Source organism: Netta rufina (assembly GCF_964035555.1).
Source record: "Netta rufina genome assembly, chromosome: 2".
Lineage (NCBI taxonomy): Eukaryota > Metazoa > Chordata > Aves > Anseriformes > Anatidae > Netta > Netta rufina.
In genome coordinates, this window is record NC_140124.1 from 157962698 (window position 1) to 157974958 (window position 12261).

At 64.4% G+C, this 12261-nt stretch overlaps 3 protein-coding genes across 3 annotated transcripts; 2 read left to right on the forward strand and 1 right to left on the reverse strand.

Annotated features, from left to right (window-relative positions):
• Nucleotides 1-215: 215 nt before the first annotated feature.
• On the forward strand, nucleotides 216-1901 carry TIGD5 (tigger transposable element derived 5; the record flags this gene model as incomplete). Its single annotated transcript, XM_084281702.1, has 1 exon — nucleotides 216-1901. The coding sequence occupies one exon, from the start codon at nucleotides 216-218 to the stop codon at nucleotides 1899-1901; it is 1686 nt and encodes a 561-aa protein (XP_084137828.1).
• Nucleotides 1902-4400: 2499 nt separating this feature from the next.
• On the reverse strand, nucleotides 4401-7992 carry PYCR3 (pyrroline-5-carboxylate reductase 3; the record flags this gene model as incomplete). The annotated part of the gene is given in 7 exon segments (XM_084282348.1): nucleotides 4401-4583; nucleotides 5076-5168; nucleotides 5285-5497; nucleotides 6479-6538; nucleotides 6540-6659; nucleotides 6893-6957; nucleotides 7911-7992. Coding segments are annotated over 7 exon segments (816 nt in total).
• A 98-nt stretch (nucleotides 7993-8090) lies between these two features.
• LOC311206422 (protein brambleberry-like) lies at nucleotides 8091-12060 on the forward strand (the record flags this gene model as incomplete). The annotated part of the gene is made up of 13 exons (XM_084281703.1): nucleotides 8091-8098; nucleotides 8473-8734; nucleotides 8982-9110; nucleotides 9500-9685; nucleotides 9773-9995; nucleotides 10073-10189; nucleotides 10283-10471; nucleotides 10572-10778; nucleotides 10913-11003; nucleotides 11268-11329; nucleotides 11446-11585; nucleotides 11729-11814; nucleotides 11937-12060. 13 exons carry the CDS (start codon nucleotides 8091-8093, stop codon nucleotides 12058-12060), a joined length of 1824 nt encoding a protein of 607 aa, XP_084137829.1.
• Nucleotides 12061-12261: the final 201 nt, after the last annotated feature.

Sequence of the window (12261 nt, forward strand, 5' to 3'; positions counted from 1 at the left end):
CGGCGGGGGCGGCTGCGAGCCCGGGGGGGGGGCAGAGGCGGGGAGGGGGTTTTAAGGGCTTTAAAGGCGTTAAAAGGGAAACGAGGGGGGCTCGGGGGGGCGAGAAGGGGCCGAAGAAGGAGGCTGGGGGGGCGGCGATGGCGGGGGGGCGGCGGGGGGGTGGCAAAAAGAGGGAGGAAGAGGAGGGGGTGGGGGGTAGGGGGGTGTCGGTGAAGATGGCGCTGAGGCGGGCGTACTCCATCAAGGACAAGCTGCAAGCCATCGAGAGGGTGAAGAAGGGCGAGAGGCAGGCGTCGGTGTGCCGGGCTTTCGGGGTGCCGGGGGGGACGTTGCGGGGTTGGTTGAAGGACGAGGGGAAGCTGAGGTGGTTCCTGGAGCAGCTGGGGGGGGAGGTGGGCACCCAGCGCAAGAAGATGAGGTTGGCCAACGAAGAAGAGATCGACCGAGCCGTCTACGCTTGGTTCCTCGCCCTACGGCGTCACGGCGTCCCCCTCTCCGGACCTCTCATCCAAGCCCAAGCCGAAGCCTTCGCCCGGCAGATTTACGGCCCCGAGTGTACCTTCAAGGCCAGCCACGGTTGGTTTTGGCGCTGGCAGAAGCGCCACGGCATCTCCAGCCAACGCATCTACGGCGAGCACGAGCAGGCGCCCGCCGTTCACCCCAAACCACCGCCACCACCATTATCACCAGTTCCCGATACTGGGGGTTACGGGGACGAGCAGATCTACAACGCCAACGTCACCGGGCTCTACTGGAAGCTTCTGCCCCATCAACGACCGGCTCCTCGCCACCGCGTCACCGTCCTGCTGGCCGCCAACTTGACCGGCGCCCACAAGCTGAAACCTTTGGTGGTTGGAGGCCTCCGCCAGCCTCCCAGCCTCCGCCACCACAACCAGGACAAATTCCCCGCTTGTTATCGCTACGGTCCCGAAGCCAGGTTGGGACCGGCTCTCCTCCGGGCTTGGTTTTTCGAGGACTTCGTGCCGGGCGTCAAGCGGTACCTGCGGCGGAGCTGCTTGCAGCAGAAGGCGGTGTTGTTGCTCAGCTCGCCGACGCCGCTCAACGGGGGCGGCCACGAGGAGCTCCCCCAGCTGCAGACACCCGACGGCTCCATCCGGGCCCTATTTCTCTCCAAGGGTCCGGCCGGAGGGGGCGGCTCGGCCGGACGGGGGGGCCGAATCCCGGCCCCGTTGGAGCAAGGGGTGGTGGCCGCCTTCAAGCAGCTCTACAAGCGGGAGCTGCTGCGTTTGGCCGTCTCGTGCGCCGCCGCCGGGGGTGGCGGCGGTGGCCCCGTGGACTTCGTGAGGTCCTTTCTCCTCAAGGACATGCTCTACTTGGCCGGCCTCTCCTGGGACCTCATCCCCCCCGGTGCCATCGAGAAGTGCTGGCTGCTGGGGCTGCGCGCCGCCTTCGAGCCCCAGCCCGGCGAGGAAGAGCGTGGAGATGGGGCGGAGGGGGAGGAAGGCGGTGGCGGCGGGGACGCCAAAGTCTTCAGCGACCTGACCCACTTGGCCGCCTTGGCCTACAAGTGCTTGGCTCCCGAGGAGGTGGCCGACTGGCTGCACTTGGACGACACGGCCCCGGGTCTCGGGGAGGACGATGGGGACGAGGACGGCGAGGAGGAAGGCTCCGGAGGCTGTAGGGTGGAGGAGGAGGAGGAGGAGGAGGAAGAAGTTGCCGGAGATGGGGCTGGTGGAGGGGACATCGGGGCTGGCGGGCTTGGGGAAGAGGGTCCCCCTTTGGTCCCCACGGCCCGGGAAGCCATCAGAGGGCTGGAGACGGCGCTGCGCTGGCTGGAGGGCCAGGACCCGCGGCAAGTGGGGCCGCTGAAGCTGGTGCAGCTCCGTTCCCTCATCAGCACGGCCCAGCGGCTGCACCGCGCCGGCAACCCCGATCCTTAGGGCAAGGATCCCGTCGCCTACCGCCCGCCTCGCCTCCCCGGGGACACCCGCGGGGTTGGGGACACCCCGTTTGTCCCGGCAGGGCTGGCAGCAGAGGTGCCAGCTCCTCTCCGAGGAGGCTCAGATGCCCGTGGGTTACCGTGGCTGAAAGGGGGAAGAGTCACGTTTTAGGGCTAATGGTTTGGGGGTTTTATTTTTGTGCGACACGCTCCATACGTCGCAGATCCATGGGGACGGGGTGGGCGGCGTCCGTGCTGCCCCCGCGGGGAGATGGGGTGACGGAGAGACCCGCGAGGAGCTGGGACCGTGGGGCCAAGCTCTGATTCCCCAAATCTCAGAGCAGGATCGGGACGTGATCGGGATGTTTCTCACCCCACAGCAGCGTGGAAGACGGATACAGAGTTGTAGCGAAGATCTTCGAGGAAAGGGAGGGGGTTTGGGGGGGCACAGATCCTGCGGGGAGGCGATGCGGGTGCAGGATCTGGCCGGGGAGCATCGCCTCGGCGTCCTCACCTCGTCAAGCAGACGGCGGGGTGCTGCCCTAAAGGGGATGGCGATGCCCTTCCCGCTGCCAAAAACGGTTTCCTGCGAAACCGGGGAGATTTGGGGCTGCTTTAAGACAACTTTTGTCATGCACTGGATTGGGACGGGGACACGGGGACAGCTGCAGATCCCCTGGTGAGGGTCGCTAACAGCACAGCAGCACTGGGACCACAGGTGCCATCATCCCAGCGCCCTCCTAAAACCAAGTTTTGGGGTCCAGGCTCCCGTTTTGCCCTGTGTCTCGGGTGAGATATGATCAGGAACAGCTCCCGGAGCTGTCGTGAAATACCGGAGGCATCGGATGTGAATTCAGCCGCTCGTTTCTCGACCTGATTTTGATAAAATTTTAGCCTACTTAGCCGAATTGTTGGAAAAAAAAAATAAAAATCAAGCTGACGGGGCCCCGTGTCAGCAGGCGGGATGGGTGTTTTTACTTGTTGGGTCTTTGTCTCATGATTTCAGAGTTTATGGAGATTAAATGGATTTTTATGCCCGCTCGGAGGTTGTCTTTTGTAAATGGTCCCTCGGAGCTGCCGCTCCGCCGTGCTCCCAAGCACGGGCAGCTCGGTACCCAAAACGCTGCATCTGTCCCCAAAACGCTCCAAGCTGGGGTCAGCCTTTCCTTCCGAGCCCTGTTTCCAAATACAATCCCATAAACTGAGTCCAGGAATTAATAAAGTGGCCTTTAAAGCCCGTTTTTTCCTCCAGCTGGATGCTCAGCTTCCAAGACCTCGACATCAAGCGGGGATTTTGCGTTACTGCGTTATTCCCATCCCAAAACTGCCGCAGAACCACGGTCAATATTCCAACTACTGGAGAAATAAAATTATTTTCCCCCTTCAAACCCAACCAGCCTCCCAATTTCGGCCGCTGCCAGGCTCCGAGCGTAGAGCCCGACCACTTTTGTGCTTTTCCCTTCCAGCTTTACACCCTAAAATATCCTAAAACTTGAGCTGTGGCTGACTTCGAGCACCCAACTGGGAGGAAACTGGGGGAGGACGGGCTGGATTTCACTCCCCTGGCAAAACCAGTAAGGCAGTGGCAATAATTGACCCCAAAATAGAGCAGAGGACCGGGCATTGGTGCCCACGGGTAACCAAGAACCGGGTGCTGCAGCTTAGGATCAGCTCCAGCCCTATAAAGCTGCTATAGGGGAGGCTCAGGATGGGTGGTAGGGAAAGGATCTGCACCCAGAGGGTGGTTGGGCACTGGGGACATGGTCATGACCCCAAGACTGTTAGAGTTCAAGAAGCGTTTGGACAACGCCCTCAGACACAGGGTCTGGTTTTTGGGTGCTCCTTGGTGCAGCCAGTTGGACTTGAAGAGCCCTCATGGGTCGTAACTTGAAATATTTGGTGATTTTATGATTCATCCTGACCCTGCTCCCCAAAAACCACGTCCCCATCCCTGTCTCAATGCCAGCAGCCATCCTGGCACGCATCCAACGTGGTGCCACCACCGTGCAGCCCTTCTGCGCCACGCGGGTGCCGAAACGCCGCCACAGGCTGCCCAGTGGTGGAGTCTCCTCCTTGGAGATCTCCAAAAATCGCTTGGATGTGGTGTGCTGGGCACCTGGGATGTCCCTGCTCGAGCAGGGAGCTGCACCTGATGGCTTCAGAGGTGCCTCCCACCCTTGTCCCCTCCAATTCTGCCATCTCCCTCTCCCCGCTGCCCCAGCGTGCCACGAACCCCACTGCTGTCACCTCCTCATGAAAAAAAAGGACCAAAAAGACCAGAAAAAGCCGAGCCCACCTCCGTGCCGCCCGCGTTTATTGGGTCCCAGCCCTGCAGCCGCGTGCGCGCCTCCCGTCTCCACCCAGCTTCTCCCCAGGGCTTCGAGTGCTCCCTCGTAGGGCTTTGGTCCGGGCTCGCCCCGGCTGGAGGACGAGAAGCAGCAGCACCTCTGGTCCCTGGCACCAGGGATGGGGACGGAGGTGGCCGTCCCCAAGCCGCCCTTTAATCCTCGCCCACGTCGCAGGCTCGCTGGGTGGCAGCCTCCACGGCGTTCATGACGGTGGCGCGCAGGGCGCCCTTCTCCAGCTGGTGCAGGCCGTGGATGGTGGTGCCGCCGGGCGTGCAGACGTCCCCGCGCAGCTTGGCCGGGTGCTCCCCGCTCTCCAGCAGCATTTTCGCCGCCCCCTGGGGGTGCACGGAGCAAAAAAAGGGGTCGTTCCCACCTCCTCCCAACCTCCGTTTCGCTCGGGGGGGGCCGCGGCGTCCTCCCGTCTCCCCCGGTTTTTCGGGGAGAGGAGGTGCTGAAGCCCCCTCGCCACGGCTTTGCTCCCAAGAGGGGAAACCGAGGCAGGAGGCAAGGCAGCTCCGATCCTCCGATCTGCCACCCCGTTGGCGATGCCGCCTTTATCCCGGGTTGAAACTCAGCCCTGACTTTTCCCTCACGGCCTCGTGGCGCTGATGGGGCGCCCGATGCTGCGTGGGGACCGCTCGCGTCCCTCTCAGCCCCGTTCCCAGCCCCGTTCCCACTTTTATTCCTCGCTGCCCCCCCCGTTTTGGCTCCGGGAGGAGCCGATGACATTAAAAACTCGCACCCAGCCTGGAAGGCGCCGCAAAAACAGGGGGAACGGGGGGTGAAGAAGGACGCGGGGAGCCCCCCGAGCGCCGACCCCGACTCACCAGCAGCGTCTGGGCCGCGATCCTACTGGCCAAGCCCCCCGGCATCCCCATTTTCACGGCCCCCTCGGCCAGGGCTTCGGCAAAGAGGTAGACCTGGGGAAGGCGAAGCAGCGAAGGGGAGCAAAAAAAAGAAGAAAAAGGGACCCCGAAGCTACGAGGAGCGGGGGTCTCCGGCGCCGCTGTGCGCTTTTGGGGTGCGCGGCGCTTACGTAGGCGACCCCGCTGCCGCTGAGGCCGGTGTGGGTGTTGATGTAGGATTCGGGCACCTCCTCGCAGAGCCCGCAGGAGGTGAGGAGGTTTTGGAGGAGGGCGGCGTCCTCGTCGCTGGCCCCGTTGCCCCGAGCGAAGACCATGGCCCCCGCTTGCACCACGCACGGGAGGTTGGGCATGAGCCGCAGCACCTTGGTGCCGGCGGGGAGGAGCTGGGGGCGAGATGGGTTCGGAGAGGGGGGTGAGGGGGTTTTTTTTTGGGGTTTGGAGATGCTGGGTGTCAGCCGTGGGGGGTGGCGGGGGAGGGAGGTGGAGGGGGTGGCGGCTCGGGGGGGATGGAGGGGGAAAAAGGGAAAAAGGGAGGAGGGGGGAAAGGGGAAAAAGGGAGGAGGGGGGAAAGGGGAAAAAGGGAGGAGGGGGGAAAGGGGAAAAAGGGAGGAGGGGGGAAAGGGGAAAAAGGGAGGAGGGGAAAAGGGAAAAAGGGGAAAAAAGGAGGAGGGGGAAAAAAGGGAAAAAGGGAGGAGAGGGGAAAAGGGAAAAAAGGGAAAAAGGGAAAAAGGGAGGGGGGGGAAAGGGAGGAGAGGGGAAAAGGGAAAAAAGGGAAAAGGGGAAAAAGGGAGGGGGGGAAAGGGGAAAAAGGGAGGAGGGGGAAAAGGGAAAAAGGGAAAAAAGGAGGAGGGGAAAAAGGGGAAAAGGGGAAAAGGGAGGAGGGAAAAAAGGGGAAAAGGGGAAAAAGGGAGGAGGGGGAAAAAGGGAGGAGAGGGGAAAAGGGAAAAAAGGGAGGAGGGGGAAAAAGGAAAAAGGGGAAAAGGGAGGAGGGAAAAAAGGGGAAAAGGGAGAAGGAGGAGAAAGGGGAAAAAGGGAGTGGTGGGGAAAGGGGAAAAAGGGGAAAAAGGGGAAAAAGGGGAAAAAGGGGAAAAAGGGGAAAAAGGGGAAAAAGGGGAAAAAGGGGAAAAAGGGGAAAAAGGGGAAAAAGGGGAAAAAGGGAGGAGGAGGCAGGATGAGGGAGAAGAAGGAGGAGAAAAGAAAGAAAAAAGACTAGAGGAAAAAGGGAGGAGGAAAAAGGGAGGAGGAAAAAGGAGGAGGAAACCGGAGAAAATAAAAAAAAAAAAAAAAAGGAGGGGAAAAAAGAAGAGGAGGAAAAAGGAAAGAGGAGGAGGAGGAGGAGGAAGGGGCTGTCGGGGTGCCCTCACCCGCTGCAGCTTCTGGAGGGTGACGCCGGCCGCGAGGGAGACGATGAGGTGGTGGGGGCCCCACGGCCGGCCGGATCTCCTGCAGGACCCCCGGCAGGACGTGGGGTTTGGTGGCCAGGAAGACCAGGGTGCTCTCCTGCAGCACCTCCAGGTTGCAGTGCGTGGTCCTACAGCCCAAATCCTACAAGGCCGAGCGTCACAGCAGCCCCACAACCCCGCAGCGTCCCCCCCGTCCTCCCATCCCCACGTGCCGGGCATTTGGGGACCCCCCACCCGCCTCCTAATTTCACCCCGATCCCTGCAAGGATGAGACAAAGCTTTGCAAAAGGGGGAAAGGGCGCCCTAAAACCGTGACCCCGATGTGCCCCGTGGCACCACCGAGGGGTTCATGGCCGGCCCCGTGACCCCACTCACCCGCCAGGCGTCCAGGTTCCTGTCCGAGGGCGCGCTGGCCAGGATGCTGCTGGCTGGCACCTTCCCTTGGGGGGGACACGGGGATTTGGGGTGGCCCCACAGCAGTGGGGACAGCCCAGCAGGGTGGGGATGCGCTGCTCTGTCCCCAACCCCAATAGCCGGGGGGGGGGGGGATATGGGATGATGGGGGCCTGATCCTGGCTTCGGAGCACACAGGGGGCTGTCCCCATGTCCCCGTGTCACGCTTATAGGGGCCAGGACCACCCCTGTATCCCCTCAGTGCGCTATGGGGCAGGGATATCTCAAGGAGGACAGACCTGACCCCGTGTCCCAAGGTCCCAATGTGCCCACATCCCTAGGTCCTCATGTCCCCACGTCCCCACATCCCTAGGTTCCCACATCCCTAAGTCCCAATGTCCCCACATCCCAATGTCCCCACGCCCCTACGTCCCCATGTCCCCATACCCCCACATCCCAATGTCCCCACGTCCCAATGTCCCCACGATCCCACATCCCAGGCTCCCCATGTCCCAATGTCCCCACATCCCCAAATCCCAATGTCCCCATGTCCCTAGGTCCCCACGTTCCTAAGTCCCAATGTCCCCAGGCCCCCACACCCCAATGTCCCCCACATCCCTAGGTCCCCACACCCCCATATCCCTAAATCCCAATGTCCCCACATCCCAGGGTCCCCACGTCCCCAGGTCCTCATGTCCCAAGGTCCCCGGGTCCCAATGTCCCCACACCCCCACATCCCAATGTCCCCATGTCCCTAGTCCCCACGTTCCTAAGTCCCAATGTCCCCATATCCCAATGTCCCCATATCCCAATGTCCCCATGTCCCTGCGCCCCCAATCCCTGCGCCCCCAAATCCCTGCGCCCCCACATCCCCACGCTCCCCACGCCCCAAAATCGCCCTCCCCACCCCCCCCCACATTTCCGGGCCACCCCGGGGGAGGTGACAACGTTGTCCCCAAGCCCCCCCCGTGTCCCCCCCCCCATGTCCCCAGCCCCCTACCTGCCCTCAGCAGCCCCCTGGCCATGCCCCCCGCCATGCGCCCTGCGCCCACGAAGCCCACCCGCAGCTCCGCCGCCTCCATCCCGGACCCCCCCCCCACTCCGTGGACACCCCCCCCGGACCCCTCCCTCGCCTTCCCATTGGTCAATCTTCCCCCTCCCCCCCCCCTCTGATTGGTGGATGGGGCCGTAAGAGGCGGGACTTGGAGGTGGGGGGGGGCTTGGGGTGTGCGCAGCTGCGGGTGCGCCACGTGGAGGGGGGCGCAAAATTGGGGACCCCCCCCCTCCCCGGGGGGTTGTGGGGAGGGGCTGACCCCAACCCTATGGGTGGGGGAGTCCCTAACTCTGCCCTATAAGCTTATGGGGTGCTGAGGGGGCCCCCTTCTTGGGGAGGGGGCCCCCTTCTTGGGGAGGGGGCCCCCTTCTTGGGGAGGGGGCCCCCTTCTTGGGGAGGGGGCCCCCTTCTTGGGGAGGGGGCCCCAGTTGCCCGCCCTCCCCAGGATTTGGGGAGGGGGCTGCCCTAGCTTTTTGGGTGCCCCCCCCCTTTATTTTTTATGCTGCAGGACCCCCCCACCATGCTGCCCCCTTGTTGCTGCTGGGCTCTGCTCCTCCTCTGCGCCCCCGCTTTTGGGGGGGGGCTGCTGGGCTGGCTGGGTTTCGGGACCCCTCCAGGACCACCGAGCCCTCCCCCAGGGCCACCGAGCCCTCCCCCGGGACCACCGAGCCCCCCCCCATGTCCCCTTCGAGATGACGACGGGGGACGAGCGCTTCCAAGCCGAGGGGGTGCAGTGGGAGCTGTCCCCCCTGGACGCCTGCCACCGCCAGGTGTGGCCACGGGGGTCCCCTTGGGTGGGAAATGGGGGGGCACAGGGGGTCCCCCCACCTTGGGGTGCCACCCTAGGGTGCTTTAGGGAAATGTGCCGGCCCCCTCGTGGCACTTTTAGGGTGAAGGCGAAACGCTGGGGTTATCTTTGGCTTTGCTTCTCGATCGCCACCCTAAAAACCACCCCGGGGTGATCCGGGAGCACCCGTGGGTGCCAGGTCCCGGTGACACCGGTGTCCCCGCCGCCAGGTCGTGGCGCGGCTCCGCTCGTCCTGCGCTGACCTGAGCGAGGAGGAGGTGGCCAAGCTGGGGGTGGCCCTGTTCAACTGCCAGGCCAGCGCCGAGGGCCGCCGCACCTACCCCTGCACCCCGGAGATGGTAAGGGGGTGGCGAGCCCCAATTCCCCCCCTTTAAAACCCTATAGCGACGCCCAACCCCGTAGCAGGCAGCCTGAGCAGCTCCCGGCCTGCTCTGCCTGCCTTCTCGCCCTCATTTTGGGGTAAAAAAAGTCTATCCCATTCCCTGTGATGCCATATTTGTGCTCCTCACCTCTCCATCCTTGCGCACTGCTGAAATTTTCCCTCATAAAAAAAAAAAATTGTGCTTGGGGTGGCTCCTGGAGCCCACGCTGCTCCTCGTAGCATCCCCTCTCCCTCAACCGAGTGCTTTTGGAGGGGGATTTGGCTCCGGGGGGCTCCTTTTGGGGATAAAAAGTGGGTTCTGTGGTGGTGGGGGTGACGCCAGCGCCCCCGCGGTGCCGTCCCCAGCCGCTGGCGAGCTGCACGGCCCCCATGGACCCCGACACCTGGAGCGCCTACCACGTCGTCTCCAACCGTGCCCGCGCCGTCTGCTACGCCGCCCGGCAGCTGGAATTTCGGCGCCGCGCCGAGCACGCCGTGGCCGCCTTGGCCACCGCCGCCTCCGACCAGCTCGCCGCCGCGCGGGCCCTCAAGGTGCGCGGCGGGGGACGGCGGGGTCGGGTACGGGGTGGGTGGCCGCGGGGTCGCTGCCTCACTCCTCCGTGTCCTCCCCGTGGGCAGGAGAGGCACGAGGAGCTGCGGGAGAGGATGGCCGAGGGGCTGCGGCGGGCGCTGAGCGGGCAGAAGGCGCTGGAGGAGCAGCAGGAGCGGCTCGCGGGCGAGCAGGGCAGGATGGAGGCCGCCATCCGCCGCGGGTTGCGGCAGCGGGCGCTGGAGGAGCGGCTCCTCGACGGCGGGCGACGCCGGCTGGCCCGGCTCGTGGAGGGCATGGCACGCAGCGTGGGTAAGAGTTGGTGGCCGCCGGGTGGGGTGACACGTCCCCGTTGCAACCCGGGGACCGAGGTGGCTTTTCTCGCCCAGGGGACATCGGCAGGAGCTTGGCGACGCGGGACCGGGGGCTGCGGGACGGGCAGCGAGCCATCCTGGCCGACCTCCGCCGCCTGCAGGAAAGAGCTCGGGACATCTCCACTCAGCTAGGTGGGAGCAGGGCGACCCCAAATCCCCGATATTTATCCCTTTGGGGGTGCCCCCGTCATCCGTTTGATGGCTCTCCCCATCCTCGGTGCGCAGAGAGCGACCTGGCCTCGCTGCTGGCCCAGCGGAGCCGCGCGGTGCGGTCCTTCGAGGAGGTGGCGGGGACGCTGCAACGCCTCAACCGGAGCTTGGGGCTGGTGCTGGCGGCCGCCGAGGGCGTGAGGAGGGTGCAGAAGGGAGTGGAGAGCCACCTGGAGAGCTTCCACGCCGCCCTCGCTTGGGCCGGTGAGCGGGGCGAGGGGTGGAGAGGTGCTGGGTGCCTTCATCTGGGTGCCGGGTGCTTTCGGCTGGGTGCTGACGCTGGGATCTGCTCCTAATCCCTCAGGGTTGAGCCCCGGGGCCGTCCCCACCTGCGTCCTGCACGGTTCCTATTTCCTGCTGCTGGCCCTGCTGCTGGCCTTCCTCCAGGTGCCCGCGCCGCCCCGCGCCCTCCTCCTCCTCCTCGTCCTCTCCAGCGCCCTCAGCGAGCTCCGTGGCGCCGAGCCCATCGGGTTCCCGGCCCTCGCCGCTCTCCTGGCCCTGGCTGTGGCAGGTGGGATGGGTTTTGGGGTCGGATTTGGGGACGTGGGCCGAGGACGCAGCGGGGTTGAGCCGCCCTAGGGTGCTGCAACCCGTGCGGGGATGGGTTGGGGTGCTCGGCCCTCTCCCACCCTCCTTTCCCTGCAGGGCACTGGGTGCTGGCGGCTGCCCTCCACGTTGCTCGGCTGATTTTCCACCAGGCTGAGCCTCGCCGTCACCTCACCTCCACCCCAGAAAGGTAGGGGGCAGGGGGAGACGGGCACAGCACCCTTGGGTGCTGCTCGGACCTCTGCTCCTTCAGCTGGGTCCTGGTGGAGGGTGGGCTGCGGGTACCCGAGGGCGCAGGACGCGTTTTGGTGGGCTTCCCGTGACCTCGGGTGCCTCGTCCCGGAGGCTTTTGGGGGTGGGTGGGTGGAGAAGGGTCCCCCCCATGGTGAGCGGGGCCGAGGAACGAGGCGGGGAGGTGACGGAGCTCGAGGTTTTCCCCCCTTTTCCTTCCCAGGGACTGCAAAATGGGGTTGTTGCAGGAGGAGCTGGCCAGGATGGAGATGAGCTGCCTGCAAGGTGAGGGCTGGGGGGGGCCTCTAAGAGCCCCACGGGGTACTTGTGCCACCCCGTGGTGACCCCATAACCCTGGGACACCGCTGGGAGCCCATCACCACCTCCAATGCGTCTTGCAGAGCCCTCGTGCCTGGAGCAGCCCCCGGTGATGGCCGGGGACCCCCACGCAGCAGGGAGGACGTCGCTGGTCCCCAGCAAAAAGGGGCTGAGCTTGGTCCCTTCGCCCGGGCACCCCATCCCCAGGAGGAGCCCATTTGGGGTAAGCCCGAGCCAGGGGTAGCTGTGGGATATGGAAAATAGGGAAATATTGTGGGGTATGTGGGATAAAGGGACATCTGCAGCACAAACGGGTCACCGGGGATCACCCCTGTGCCCCGCCAAACCTCTTCTTCCCTCGGCCAGGTGATGTTGGAGCCAGGTTTTGGAGCTGGGCAGCGCTGGGAACCCAAACCCTATAACCCGAGCCAGTCCCTGGCCAGCAGCAATGCGTGAGTACTGCCTGCAGGGGACATCCCGGACTCCGGGGACGCTTTGGGGGACTGGTGTCACCACCCTGATGGCTGGGAGCCTTTTGGGGCCGTGGTGCTGATGGGTTTTCTCCCCCCCCCAGGTCCTCGCTGTCCCCACGGACCCCGTGCCGGGGGCTCACCAGGGCCGGGCAGCGGTGTCGGAAGAGAGCTGTCCCCGGGCACGATTTCTGCCACGTCCACATGGATGGGTCCCCACGCCTCTGATCCCCCAAAGTGGGGCTTTTTAACCCAGTTTTGGCTCAGTTTTGGCAGGTGGAGAACGCGGAGCTGTACTCAGCACCCTATGGGTGCCCCTTGGTGTGGGTATGGGACTGCTGGGCTCCCACTCGAGCCCCGTGGGGTGGATATTCCTTGTCCCACCAGTTTTATGCTATTTTTACATATTTTAATAAATGCCAGGTTTAT